Here is a 15,000-nt window from a genome sequence, read left to right as displayed (position 1 = left end):
GAGCGATAAACCGGTCATTTGGGTGGAAACGATAAAAGAGGAGCACGTGTGAAGTTATTTCTTTTTCAGTTCCGACTGAACTACTGATTTTTCCATTCGAAAGGAAAGCACTCGTAGTCTATCACGTCGTTTTCAGGACGAATAAAATACACCAAAATGCAAAACACGCTTGTGAGGTTCGCAGAGCCTTCATGTATGTTTCTGTTCACTGAGGACCCGTCCACATGTATCCCGGCGGATAGTTTTGAATCCGTCTTCCGTCCACACGTATCTGGTGACTCCGGCATGCGAATCCGCAACTTTTTCAATTAATTTGCTCTCTGGAAACTTGAATCCGCAAAGAATTTGGAATCTTGTGGTCGAATCTGGATACAAATCCGATGGCGTTACAAACTCAAATCCAGTTTATTACCGCATAAATATTCAATATGATCGCCGAACGAAATGCTATCGCTTCTCTTGTCGAAACCTCGCACGCATGCTCTTTTGACAATAGTACCAGAAGAGTTCTGGATACTAAAACGAAGCCGGATACGTGTGGACGGGCAAATTCAATGTCAATCCGCATACGTATGCGGACGTGAGAACTTTTGAATCCGCAAAGAAAAAGTTGCGGATTCAAAAATAACCGGATGCGTGTGGACGGGGCCTGAATTTATTGTTTTTAAAGCGTTTTCATATGCGTTGTCGTCTTCCTTTCCTTAATAAACCTTTCACTGCCGAGGGCTCCCCCATTGACGAGTAAAATCGTCTGGCGTTAGACAGAGTAAAATCTATAAGTGTCAATTTGCATTCTTGGCGGTGAAAGGGTTAACTGGAGACATTCCAATTCACAAAGTACATGTATGGCGGAGTTAATTAAATTCAGTTAAATCAACATCACGGAAGTAAGTATCAACATCCAGTAAGTAGTCAGATGGGGGTGGGAAGCCAAATTTTCAACGGCCTAACCACTAGACTACGCTGATTTTTTTCTTCCTCCGATTCTTCTTCTTTCTTTTTTTCAGTATGAATCGTGGAAGGTGCGGGAGCTAAAGCGAATAAAACGAGATCGGGAGGAGAGAGAACAGTAAGTTTTCAACAAACGTTTCCTGCGATTTTGTTTCTTTTAAGTGCTTTGGGCGAATAGGGTTTGCCTTGGGCGAACAGGGCTGGGCCAGTGGTGAGAACACTCGCATTCCACCTATGTGGCCCGGGATCGTTTTCAGGACTCGAGCTGACTGCTTCGCTCCACAATGGTTTACAGTATACCCGGGTACTCCGTTGATTTGTAGTCTTCCCAATAGGCCTTATGCATGATTAAGGCATAATGTTAAAATATTCACCACCAAGCCTCGTTCGCAAAGTTATTCACATCATCTGGACATGCAATACTGTGCACATGTGGGTTTTCTTTACAAGTTTGCTCCTTTGGGATTTAACTCATACTAAAATTCACAAGCTTGATTTCGAATTTTAGGCTGGTGGTGAAATCAGTTTGGCAGAGGTCATCACGCATAAGGGCTATTGCAGTAGTAGAGCACTAGTGCTCTGCCCTGTAGCCTCATGACTTCAAAAGAAGTGATTATTATTCGGATAGTGTACTGACACTGACACAACACAAATCACTTGGCTCTGTGAACTGAGACAGCAGTTTTTACAGTATTTACCAAGATACACTGTAATGGGGGGGGGGGGGGGGGGGGGGGGTAGCAAGCTATTATTTTCAACACTGATGTAGTGTCTGTCTCCTGGTAATGGGGAATAAATAGATGTTTATCGTGAAGGCGTCTTCTTTCATTCCTTTTAAGTAGCTGCTCGCCAGGATGCAATCCAATTATCGAGGAATGTTGGTTTTGGGATAGATGGAATAATTTTTTTAAAAAAAAATGAACACGACTTAACTGAGGGAAACTGAAGACCGCCGCCGAGTGATAGATTTATTGAGGGAAAACAATTGCTTAATGTGTTCTGCACATACATCTGGTATAATAATTAACAATTATTATTCACCGACACTGAGGCACTATTGTCATTGCGCATATGTCCTGCGCATCTCGAGATGCTCGGATTTCTTATCATGGGTAGTGCTTACTAATACAAGGATATTTATGCGCGGCTTAAAACTATGCGGAGAAAGCATAACTTAGCAAGTGCTCTTGGTATCCAAAAAGAAATTAGATGGTAACCATGAATTTTTCGGAAATAATTTAAGCTTCAATTTGGAAACAAAACGCCATACATTGCTTTGTATTTTAAGCTTTTTACAAATATAATTGTTGATTAATTATCTTTGAAAAATGCGTGGTTACCCCCAATTTTCTTTTTGAATTTCAATAGCACTTACTGAGATCTGCTTTTCCTGCACATTCAAAAACTGCACAAAAATATCTTTGAATTAGTAGGCACCGTCCTTAATTGTAGGCATTTGCTTCCAACATGTATTTTGAACAATAAGATAAGGGTATAGGTTATCATTATTTTTAGCTTAAGGTACATGTAAGTGCAGCTGTTTGTCTTTACTTGAGGAACAGTATTTGGGCCACACTTTGTAACGTAAAGGACGGTGCCTTCTAATTAAAGATATTTTTGCCCCGGTGTGTGATGATGCAGGAAATGTAAATCTTAACAAGTGTTATTGAAATCCAAAAAGAAAATTGGGGGTAACCACGCATTTTTCAAAGATAATTCATGAATAATATTTGTAAAAAGCTTTGAAATACAAAGCAATGTATACACCTTATTCCAAAATGGCCGCCATTTAAATATTCTTTTGTTTTTATTCAAATAAGCCCTTGATGCCTCGTTCTTAAGCTTAAAATTCAAAAGAATATTTTATCTTGAACGAGGCAACAAGGGCCAATTTGTATGCGCATGAATCAGCGGCCATTTTGGAATAAGGTGTATGGCGTTCTTTTTCAAATTGAAGCTTAATTATTTCTCAAAATGCATGGCTACCCCCAATTTTCTTTTTGGTCACCAAGAGTACTTACTAAGATCTACTTTCTCCGGATAGTTTTAAACCGCGCAAAAATATCCCTGTACATGTATTAGTAAGCATCACCGATAGGAAATCCGAGTACTTGGAGATGCGCAGAACTTATCCGCAGTAACAATAGTAGGCACCGTCCTTAATTGTCAGTATTCCGAGACACGAGTGATGTTGAAGTTGGAGAGAAGAACAAGGGGACACTTTGGGACGCTTATTGAAATCAGCGTGCACCTAATTAGAGGCACTTCTGGACGGACACTGTACCTTCTAACACAGAAGGTCTTAGAACGCGGCCTTGTAGTTTGGAATATCATCCTCGTAGCCCAACCTCGTTTCCAGGGTCACGATAACGGAGACCCTGGGAACGACGTTGCCTCGCATCCGTCGTTGTTTCTTCGCATAAGGCTTTTTTGAATAGGTCGCGAACAACACGTAAAAGAGCCAACAAACTGTTGGCGAATCGAGTCGATCATCATCGGATTAACTGTTGGGTTGTTACTTTTAGAATGGAGAAAGAAAGACAAGAAGTTGATCGTTTGCATAACTTAAACGAAGATGACTGGAGAAACGAAGTTAGAAACAATCCGAAAGTCATCACCAATAAAGCAGTCAAAGGAAAATACAAATTCTTGCAGAAATACTATCACCGTGGTGCCTTCTTCTTGGTGAGTCGTTTGTAGAATTGGTAATGATGATGATGATGATCATCGAAACTTTCAGACGTAGTTTGAGACTACTGTACCCTGGTTTGAATAAATTTGAATGTAGCTTTGAAAATTTACGTTTCAAAGAGCCAACGTTTTGACACTGACTCCTGTCTGGTGTCTTCATCAGGCGTGATCCAGTGTTACTGCAAGAGTCATTTCAGTATCATGCTCAAATTTTGCTAAAAAGGGAAAAGGTTTGCGCCTATTCATAATACTTAGCGTCTTTTCCTTTTAATAAGGCGCAAGTATGTGTCAAATAAAAGGCCGCCATTTCCCGGTCACGTGCATTCTCATTACCAGAGCCTCGGATCTTATGTCTGCTGAGTCATGCGCAAAAGAGGAGAGTTCTGGGGTCGAGATTGAGTCACGTGCGACTGAAATTTAGAAATTAAAAGTTATTCTTAAGCCGTTTCAACGAGAAAGAGGTTATCCTTCCGTTAACACTTGTACATTTATCTATCCATCCGTCTATCAAAACTCATATGTCTACAAATTCTACACAGAACATGAATTATATGGATAATTGCTGTTTTTGTTTTGTTTTGTTTTGTTACTGAAGGACAAAGATGACGATGTTTACACGCGTGACTTTGCCAAGCCAACGCTCGAGGATCACTTTGATAAAACAATTATTCCTAAAGTTATGCAGGTCAGTGTAGGACAATTAATATACAGATTTAGCCAAGCCTAAAAAGTGGAGTTCTGGGGGTTATTTATTTCTACAATAAGTTTACCTGGCTTGAGCCTGCCATCCAATCGAAACAGAGTACCTGGTCAGCGGTCAACTTTAAAAAGCTGACCTCCATAAACTCTAAACTTGAGCCCGTGATATTGTCACGTGTTTCTGGATACGCGGATACCTTGTTTTGACAGGTGTCAATTGACCATAACATGGATGTCTATTATCAAAGATGTACGTGGTAAACATGCTGGAGTATGGCCACCTCGATGAGCTCTAAACTTGAGCCCGCGATATGGTCACGTGATACTGGTCACATTGGCATACATGGAGGGGTGGACGGTCGTATGGTCGTACGGTGACCTAAACGAAATTTTTCTCGCACAGATGGGATACTATTTTATTACCCATGCTGTTCCGCGCCCGCGCAGCTCCGTTGATCGTGTCTTTGGCTTCAAAACGACTGCTGCCCAGTTAATTTTTCATTTTTTATAATTTAAATCACTGGGATTGTTTTCTTTTGCCATGCAAAACAAGTCATTTTTTTGTTAATTCTTCCTCAGGTTAAAAATTTCGGTCGATCTGGGAGAACAAAATATTCTCATCTTGTGGATCAGGATACGACGCAGGTATATGTGTAATGTTTTATTACTGGGCTGCCATATGGCAAACGAGTTAAATTTAGTCATTTTCTTTTTTTCTTCTATTTTTTTTCGTTTCTGGAAATGTCTTTCCTGTCACTCCCCTGCTAAATGGTGTCTTTGCGCAAGGAGCCTTCTGCGCGTATTTTGGTAGGTTTCAGAGGGTAGCAAAAATGCGTAAATTTCTCTGGTGGACACAGTAGAATACTCAATTAACCTGGAATGGCGTCGAAGTCATTGAAACGCAAATGGCGTTTTGGTGGATCTTTAAACAAAGTGTACCCTTATGGAGCTCAAGAATGGAACGTCAATTGGACAAACAAGACAGGCGGTGAAAAATATATATCTGGAATCTTAAAAAGCGACAAATAATGGACTTCGAAAACAGTCTTAAAGTGCACCTAACCCCAAAATATTTCTTTCGCTAAAATGAATCTTTGCAACTGTTTGAAACGCATTGCGGCCATTTTTTTCATTTTTCTAACAAATCCTGCCATTTTATAGGCTTCGAAAGTTGCAAAAATCCAAGCATCTTTGTTTACGACCGAGTCAGAAGGGGAGTGGGTCTATTCCTGATTAGACGTCACAATCTACTTTGCATGCATTTACAAAGAGTTAATGCAATTTAAATCAGTTTGTGACGTCAGATCAGGAATAGACCCACTCCCCTTCTGACTCGCTCGTGAACAAAAGATGCTTGGATTTTCGCAACTTTCGAAGCCTATAAAATGACAGAATTTGTTAGAAAAATGAAAAAATGGCCGCAATGCGTTTCGAACAGTTGCAAAGATTCATTTTAGCGAAAAAAACATTTTGGGGTTAGGTTCACTTTAATGTAAATATTCAGTTAAATATTACAACAAAATTAAAAAACCAAAGAACTGAGTTTCTTGGCTAAAATGTTCGTTGTTTTACTCTGAAAACGACAATCGATTAACATTCTTTTCCGGAGTTCATTCAGTTGATACAAGGTGATCACGTGCACCTTTATGGTTGCCTAGCACGTGATCAATTTTTTCCTTTTGACCTTCCCTCTGATTCATAGAAGTCAGAGGCTGCAGAAATTTTAGTGTTTTTACGATCGATTGTCATTAATCTTTCGATAAGAATTCGATTCAGAGTTATAAAAAAACTGTTATTTTTTTCTTTATCTGTCTTTTGGCTTGCCTTTTACTGTTAACTCCTGGCTTTTACGGTACTTTTTGGTGCAAACGTAAAGTCCAAAATTTTTTTGACCTGGCATCGGATTAGACTGAAAAGAAGAGGAATTATGAAGCGGAAACAACATCTTCAGTCCTTCCTTAGCGTGTGCAATAAACGTTTCTTAGTGCAAGTGCAAGACATGCATAACATGCAGGAAAACGTCCGTCAGAGCAATTTGCAGTTATTTTTTTGCAGACTATTTAAAGAAGAAACGAGTGAGTTTTACTCAAGAGCGTGTTTTGTTATCTTTAAACTGAAGTTATTACCAAAGCTTAAAAAAACTGAAAGACCTCAAAATGGGACAAGACATTACAGAATAATTAAACTTGTACACGTGTAAGCCAAAGGGCCTTTGCCGGCACGACGTCTGGGTGACCCCCTCAAATGGTCTTAATGACCCCCCACTTGAAAAAATTAACTGGAATGCTGCAGTTCAATACCACCAACCTCACTGCCTTTTGTTTTTGTGTAAGAACACGTATCATAGGCAACCCAGGGTACGCTCATGGCGCGTCTAGTTTTATTGTGTGTGTGTGTATGTGTGTGTGTGTGTGTGTGTGAACTGCGGTATGTTTGTTGCGTGAGCTGGAGAGGCATTAACCGCGGGCATGTTATAGTGCAATCTTCAATTGAGTGTCGAAAGTAATTAGCAAATTGCTTTGGTTTTGCATTACTTCACTCAGTGATTGGTTCAAAGTTCCCGCGCCATTTTTTCAACCGATCAGAAGTAAACCCAAAACCAATCGTGGCTCGCGCGTGTACATTTTCCCGCGCTTTGTGTCGACCACGTGTAATTACTTCGATTTTTGATTGGTTTACTGGATTGTCTCCGTCCTTTCTGATCGGCCAAAGTTATTACTTTGTTTTTGGTTTTACGACACTCGATTAAAATTCGCTCTAGAAGACCTTGCTCCCTACTCTGGTTGTACATTATCAAGGAGAAGTCTAAAGGGTCCTTGAACACTCAGTTCTTTAAGGACGGTGCCTACTATTGTTATTGCGCATACGTTCTGCGCATCTCCAGATACTCGGATTTCCTATCGGTGATGCTTACTAATGCAGGGATATTTTTGCGCGGTTTAAAACTATGCAGAGAAAGTAGATCTTAGTAAGTACTCTTGGTATCCAAAAGAAAATTGAGGGTAACCATGCATTCTTTAGAGATAATTTAGCTTCAATTCAGTTGAGAAAGAACGCCATACATTGCTTTGTATTTTAGAGCTTTATACAAATATTGTTCATGAATTATCTTTGAAAAATGCGTGGTTACCCCCAATTTCAATAACACTTGGGAAGATATACCTTTCCTGCATAATCATAAATCGGGGCAAAAATACCTTTGAATTAGTAGGCACCGTCTACTTAAGAAAATCCGAAAGAGTGTCAATTATGTTGATCATTGCTTTCTGTCTCTTCCCAGATGGATTCTCCCTGGACGCAGGACAACACGTTAGCCATGAAGTTCCACACCGTTCGCGCTGGTGGAAGTAAACAAACATTCCAGAGACCAAGCAAACGAAGAAAATAGTCAGTCTCTGACCGTGCAGCTGTGCTGCTTATTTCTATCACCATTTTCGAAAAATGCAAATCCGAAGCCACAAGTGACAACAGATTCTGTTCGCGGAAGGACGTTCTTGTTTGTAATATAGAGAAAAGACGATCTGTTTGGCTATGAGTAGGTGTGGATTGTATGATCAGACTGAGCCAACACCTAACACTGTCTTTTGTGGGGTCACTGTGAGCGATAAGAAAACTTTAAAGATCAACAATAACCGATCTCAACCTCGTTTCCATGGTGTCGCTGCTTTCCTTCCCCACTCCAGGGGAAGAAAAGAAGGGAGACCCTAGGAACGGGGTTTTGACCGATTCATTAGAGAGCTTTAGATTCTAGGGCGAGAACGACTATGAGTACGAGACTTTGTCATACAACAACAGTGAGCGCGCGCAAACCAGCCTCATTTTGCTCGGAAAAACGTGTTACCGTCGTCATTTTAGTACGAGGTTTTGCAAATATGTCGTCGTGTCAAAAAAGTCAACAACAGGGTAGCAGTTTTGGCATTTTTCGATCAGCAAAAAGGCCCAGGTAACAGCAATAAGAATAACCGAGCAACCTATTCGGCTAACAAAGAGTAAGATTAACCGTATGGGTTATAAATTTTTTAAGTACTTTCGCTAAAAACTGCCAGTCAAAAACTCGTACTCGTTCTCGGCCTTGTCCTAGAATCTTAAGGTCCCTATTATCGAGTTGATGGTGGTAAATGGGAGACAAGCTCATTCGTGAGAAATTGACTTCTTTCTTTCACGTTTTCAGTCTTACAGTTTTATGCGTACAACGGTGATATACTTTCAAGAAAGTGCTTCTCAGACCTCCCTTGGTTGCTCCCGTTGCCACTGAGAGAGTACCGGCCTGACTGGCTGCAAATACCAGTTTTTAAATTATTTCTGCGTACGTTAGGCGACCACCTGTTAACCTCTTCTCGTTTTTGAACAAGAAACCAGAAGTTACGAAACGTTAAGAAACAACTTTGTGGCGAGTGTCACCTTCAAATGCCAGTGAGAAACTCGTAGTTAGATATTATTTCGTTCATCTCTGTAACCAGAAACGTCGGGGCTTTTTTTGGGTGGGGTGGGTAGAGAATTTGGGTGGGGGAAGATTGGTCTCATGGAATGCACCAGGAATTTCGTACAGCGAGATCAACATGCATCTCTACAAACTGAAACCTTTCCGTGTGACAGTTTTTATTGAAGAGAATTTTGTTATTGAAACTGTCACTTTGACTTATTAATTAACCCGTTTTAAGAACTTGCTTTAGTTTGTAGCATGAGACATGAATCTATTAATGTGTCAAAGTATTTCCAAAAGTGATTAGTTAGAATAAAACAGGTGTTAAGCCTGAAATTTGCTAAGTATAGAGAACTTCTTTTGCACTGGCTTTCCCTGTTTCCAGTTTGGTCTCTTAATATCGCGTGGTTTCTTTACTGTTCACACTGCTGAGCACTGTTTTCTTTTAATTTTGAGGAATCATGTTAAACTATTGTTCAAACTTGCAGACAAAGTTAAGTTCAACGGATGAATTGTATTCTTTGAAACTGGAACTGTGATAAGTGTCGGCCCCAGCTTTTTAAGTCAAATGACAAAATAAATTGTTTCACTCGTATATGAGCTTCCGTCCGTCGGAACCTTAGCCTGCGAACGCAGACGTATTTCCGGCGGTCGTTTCAGGGAAGAGAAACGACCCTACGGAAATACGTCTGCGTTCGCAGGCTATCAGAGTCTCCACTCTGATAGCCAAGTAGTTAAAAGTACTTTCCACAAAATGTTTTTGTGGAATTTCAGCATTTGATAAACTGAGATTTTCTTCCTCTCGCTCTTTGCAATTTACACGAATTATGTCATCACAAGCAAACATGGATGGCAATCCATTCCTCAAATTTTGCGATGAATTTTAATTCGTGTTTTACACTATTCTCTCCGGCGTCAAAAATCTCAATTTGCTCAGGATGTTTGGGTGTTCGTCTTATTCTGAACATGAAAATGCTACTAGCCAGCGGAAACATTTCTTTAAGTGTGCCTGCTTCAGACAAGTGCATGATATTCGCAGAAATACTTGGCAGTAAGTATTAGCAGGGACCTTTAGATCGGGGGACGAGACGACCGCGAATACGAGTTTTCCGTACTGTGCATGCGCAAAAAGTTTGGAGGATGGTGTTTTTCGAAGTGTGCGTGTTCAGAACGGAAAACTCGTACTCGAGGCGTCCTCGTCCCACGGGCTAAAGTGCTCTTGTGTGCTTTATTTGTTGGTGGAAGTATTCATCAACGTGCCGATCGCTTTTGCGATGTTTTGAGGGGAAGACAATGTGGGAAAGGTCGTTGTGCCCCGTGTCACGGTAGTCAACAAGTACAATAGATGAGACGCCATGTATTCGAAAGCTTTTGAACAACAAGCAATGCGGGATGTTGAGCCATTAATTTATAGCCTGACTTCATGGTGAAAACGTCGCATTTTATAGATAAAACGTGAAGTTGTAAATAATTCTGATTGGCATGCAACGGATAATAGACAAGTGACGTACGTAAACTTGGAAAAGTATCCAGAAAAAAACAAATGAAAGAGAATGTTCAGTTTTGACTGTTTTGTAAGGCTGTTTTCCAATTACAATAGCTTGTAAACTTCCCTTGCTATCCTTACGGAGCTTTCTTTATTCATTAATAGTCGCAATTTCAGAATGACAGTCGTTTCTTTCTTATAACGTATACCCTGGCAGCACTTGACTTGCTATTAGCGACTTCTAGTTAGCCTGTATTTACAGCAATGTAATATTAACTTGTAGTAAGAGTGGATTGAATGCAATCTTTGCCGCTTCAGTGATTCTCACGAGACGAGACTGTTCTCGCGAGAAACGATACGAGATTGAAGGGTATACTCTCGTGATAAGACGGCCATGTTGGTGGCAAAACAATAGAAAATTGTAGCTCAAGTTGTGCATAATAATAGAATCAAATTCCCAAAAGACTTTTTTTGCTATTGTTCTTTCCACCAACATGGCCGCCGTGACGTCAGATGCAATCAAAGAATAGCTCTTATCGGAGTTGCGGTTTTACCACATAAACGAGGCTAAGGGGTCATTTTGTATTGAATTGACCCTTAAGCCTCTTTTGCATGTAGTTTTAAACAAAAGAAAATGTGGCTGCAGGCTCAACTCCAATATTAAGGTCCGTAACCAAATCTCCATCTTTTGGCATTCACATGCTCAGTGATCATATTTCGTTTAACACTGAAAAAAATTACATTTAAGTGAAAAATAAAGAAACAATTCTCGTTTGATGGACTGGCTCCCCAGTATGAGCGCAGTTACCCGGCATCATAGTGTGGTCCTCTGAGTGGGAATGGCGTTGCGTGAAAAAGAAGAACCAGAAGTGGACAAACACAAGCTTTGAGGCCGCGGCACTGCATTAGCCAATATGGGTGGCATTTCTTGTTAAGGTTTAGGCTTTACAAACAAGGAATTAACCATATTTTTTTCAAATGTCATCATGTCTCAGTGATTCCTTCAATATCAACGCGATTTCCATCTCAAAAAGACGCTTTTCGTGTATTCATTGCAACTCTGCATGTCTGTAAAACACTAAGAAACCCACTTGTACATTTTGGCTTTCTCAAATGTTGTTTTCGAAGAGTTAGTCCTAACCAGTCTCATTGCCTTACCTTTAATGAAGCCATTTTTTTATACCTGGGGGGTGGCAGGAGTTGAAGTGTGTATATATTGAAAGGTTTTTCAGTCGGCTTGTAGTGAATTTTATGTGCGTTTGATAGACCCTATTCCGGAATAAGAATACGTGGAGTGATGATTTAAAGCGGTAGGTCTTGCGTTTTGAAACAACAAGGATAATAAAGATATGTTTAAAATAGCATTATAGCAGGTGTTTGACAATTTTAATGCGAATCTCCGTAAAAATTAAGGATTTCTAACTTCTGTTCCGTGTATTAATATTCCGGAAGACGGTCAATCGATAGCACCCTTAATGTCCAGGATGGATTCGTTTTTTAATCGAGAAAAGTGATTTAGTTCTCTGATATCACGGCCGTAAATTGAATGGTAGGATAGAATTTGTTAATTTGTTTACTAAAATGGTCCACCTCTCTCCGGTTCAAATAAGGCTTCATTCCTGAGACCAGAACAAAAGCAAACAGAATGACTGCTGAAGTTGAAAGAAGACAGCTGCTCCACCAGTCAATAGACAGGGCCTGAGAAAAAACAAAGACGAAGAAGCAAGTATACGTCTAAAGAGGTACTTATTAAAGGGAAAAGATGAGAACAAAGGCAGAGGGAAAGTGCTAAAAGTCTAGACGCTCCAAGTGAAAACGAGGGATGCAAGAAACATGGAGGGTGGATACTACATATTCTGACGTGATTAGGACGACCATACTTTACTCTGGTTCATGATAATTTAACCAGCTTGATACAGCTGGATTATGGGGAACCCAAGACCTGATTGTCCACTAGCCAGTGGAAAATCCCCGCACCCCCATACCCGGGGAATATCACAGCATTAAACCAGGCCTGCCTTCTAGATGAAACAAAACCTCACTTTTGCTCCCCGCCCCCGGGGCAATACAAGACAAAACAAGAGGCCGACCGCAGTCGAAGGCAACCCGAAGGCTCCTTTTTCTTAGCTTCTACAGTAACTCACGGCATCTACCGTGACTCACTGCAGGGGTGGGCGACACTCCTAACCCGTTGCATGCACAACTTGTCTCCAGTAATACTGGTACTCATTTTACCCACCACGAATGGATGGAAAGTTGAGTGAACTTTGGAACGCACGAGCTGGGATTCGAACCCGGAGCGTTGAAATGCAGTCCGCGATCGATACCCACTACGTCACGGGGCAACACAGTACTTAAAAAATCGCATATGCACAATCTTGACCAAAGTTAATGTATGTCAATTATGTTTGCCTCAAATTGAAATTAACTTTGACAAATATGACAATGCTGTTCATTTCGCATACAACCAATCTTGAGTTACTTAATTGGCGTTCCAACCTTTATAATCTCTCCAAAAGAGTAATATTTATCACAGGGTTTAGAATAGCCCGAAAAAGAGCAGTAATAAATATCAGTTTCCTTGGTGTCAAAACCATTAAAATCGCAGTGACACAATTCAGTTCAGTATTCTTCGCGTGTCTATTCAAGATGGCGTCAAAGGTGAATCTTTGTCGTGTAATCCCAGCTCACCGATACTTGTGTCTAATGTTGTCGAAAACCCCGCCTACTGGGACAAAGGAAACAGCCTAAAACCACTGAAATCCCCCACTAATGCCCCGCATTGCGGGGCTTCCCACTGACTGGAGCATTATAGGCGTGAGATACTTCGAAAATACCAGTAATTTCCTATTTGTTTAAGTACACGTGAGATATCTTGAGATATCTTTGCAAGATGTTTCAGCATTCGGTGAGGGTATAAAAGGAGGAATGAGTTTGCGGAATGGCATGTGGCATGACCTGCAGAATGGCATAATCATGCAGGATGTAATATATGCAGAATAACCCTAACCTTAACGCTAGGCCTAGAGGGATTAGGGTTAAGGTTATTTTCCATGCCGCAGGTCATACCGCACGTAATTCCGCAAACCCATTCCTCATTTTACCCTCACCGTTCAGCATTGCGTTTCTACAGAAAACGGATAGTTTGTCAGCTTTCAAGAACTGCGACAAAAGATCAAGGATCTGTAAGTAAAAGAGAGCGGTTTTCAATATGTAGTGTCAAAAGTAATTTCGGCATTTGTTCTGTTTTAGCATCAATATATACGATCTGTGATTGGCCTACTTCAGGTAGGTAAAACCTTGCACAAATTCTCTCGCTGACACGTTTCCCCCACAATTAGCACCTGCTACGTTATTTGCCGTTGCATTATGATTGACTAAGTTTATTTCTGCGGCTATTTTGATTTTTGTAATCGAATTTTCACCACTGGTACCTGCGCTGGCTGGAACATCAAGTTCTGTTTGCGTTGCTTTGTTAGCCATTAAGGAATTGTGCCTTTCCTGAAGTACAGGGCTTGTGCATATAAGGCTGTGACTTTGAGTACGGGATCTCATGACTTTTGAAGAATGCATAGTCGGAGGCTGCTTCGTCGTGTTCTCGTCCTTCATAAAGAACTGGGAAATCTGAAGCAAAAAAGTGGAACAAAGTATTTCTTTAAATTCATGAATATTTCTATTGAAATGAAGTATCATAAAAAAAGCTTTTGGGAATGTGATGAATTAACACAATTAGATGACGGTGAGAATTTTCATGCTTGGATAGTACTTTTCCAGCTTTCTGATCGGGTTCGGTAATTGTCGATTCTCAGCTACGATAGTGATGCCAAGTTGAAAACTCCTTTTGGCGGAAAGCGAAATTTCCCATTGTCCAAACATTCAGGATTTATTAAACTTCATAAAAAGTTAATTTACCCATTTACGCTTGTTGAATATCGCGTCAGTCTCCATTCCATGCTATTTCAGTCCAACCACGATAATATGCATAATAAATATTGTTTTCTTTAAATATGTCATTACCTTTGGCACGAACACCAGTAGAAGCGTAGCGGTGGTGCATAGGATGTGACACAGCGAAGATATGGCATACTTGGCCTCGTGATATTTTGATCCATCCAGCGCTACGGCCACAATTACACCAATTGTCACCAACACGAACACGTTATAAACAGACATTCCGATGTACTTTGCGTCGTTTAGCGCAGGGATGGTGACATTGCGTGTCTCCCAGGCCAGGAAAAGACCAAATAATAAAAGAAGACCCTTGTAGATGAATAGTGAAGCAAAAAAATAGGTTTTATATCTGCAGGTGCATTGAAAAAGTGCAGGAATAACGATGACATTTTCTTCTTTTCTTTCCTGCGGATTAGATAAATAGTGAAAGATCATTCAGGATGGGAAATGCATTCTTGAAGGCCTCAGTATAAGGAGTCGAGAACTGATTCCAGTAAAACTTGTTGTTAACTATAGTGTCACCACAGAGTATTCTAGAAACCAGAAAACTTAGACTGGATAAGACACCGGACTGTATCTTTCCCTGAGCGGCGTAAGGCACACGCTCTTCTAAAGAAAAACAACGACGAATTCACGACGAAACTAACAGCTCAAAATCCCTTTGACCGAAACGGACCTTTCGATTTCCTAATTTCTCCTACGAGTATCGATACGACTATCATGCTGTAAGTGTTTTTTTGTTAATCAGTAGTAGTGTCTTCTCTTGTTTTGTAATCTCATGATCACTGACGTTATTTCA

At 40.5% G+C, this 15,000-nt stretch overlaps 2 protein-coding genes across 3 annotated transcripts in view; one reads left to right on the top strand and one right to left on the bottom strand.

The window, feature by feature from the left end:
- LOC138006727 (microfibrillar-associated protein 1-like) overlaps positions 1–9,109 on the top strand; it is an 18,946-nt gene extending 9,837 nt beyond the window's left edge. The window contains exons 14-18 of the mRNA XM_068853231.1: positions 1,008–1,069; positions 3,477–3,636; positions 4,238–4,327; positions 4,921–4,986; positions 7,622–9,109. Coding sequence (XP_068709332.1) covers positions 1,008–1,069; positions 3,477–3,636; positions 4,238–4,327; positions 4,921–4,986; positions 7,622–7,729 — 486 coding nt within the window. The 3' untranslated portion in view covers positions 7,730–9,109. The remainder of the gene's footprint in view (positions 1–1,007; positions 1,070–3,476; positions 3,637–4,237; positions 4,328–4,920; positions 4,987–7,621) is intronic.
- A 137-nt stretch (positions 9,110–9,246) lies between these two features.
- LOC138006713 (gamma-aminobutyric acid type B receptor subunit 2-like) overlaps positions 9,247–15,000 on the bottom strand; it is a 31,551-nt gene continuing 25,797 nt past the window's right edge. For both annotated transcript variants that reach the window (XM_068853213.1, XM_068853219.1), the window contains exons 15-17: positions 14,268–14,606; positions 13,685–13,874; positions 9,247–11,948 (exon numbers count right to left, since the gene is read on the bottom strand). In XM_068853213.1, coding sequence (XP_068709314.1) covers positions 11,935–11,948; positions 13,685–13,874; positions 14,268–14,606 — 543 coding nt within the window. In that variant the 3' untranslated portion in view covers positions 9,247–11,934. The remainder of the gene's footprint in view (positions 11,949–13,684; positions 13,875–14,267; positions 14,607–15,000) is intronic.

The sequence above is a fragment of the Montipora foliosa genome, chromosome 1 (genome assembly GCF_036669935.1).
Source record: "Montipora foliosa isolate CH-2021 chromosome 1, ASM3666993v2, whole genome shotgun sequence".
Taxonomy (NCBI): domain Eukaryota; kingdom Metazoa; phylum Cnidaria; class Anthozoa; order Scleractinia; family Acroporidae; genus Montipora; species Montipora foliosa.
The sequence above is the reverse complement of the archived record's forward strand: the minus strand, read 5'-3'. Positions and strand labels throughout refer to the sequence as shown.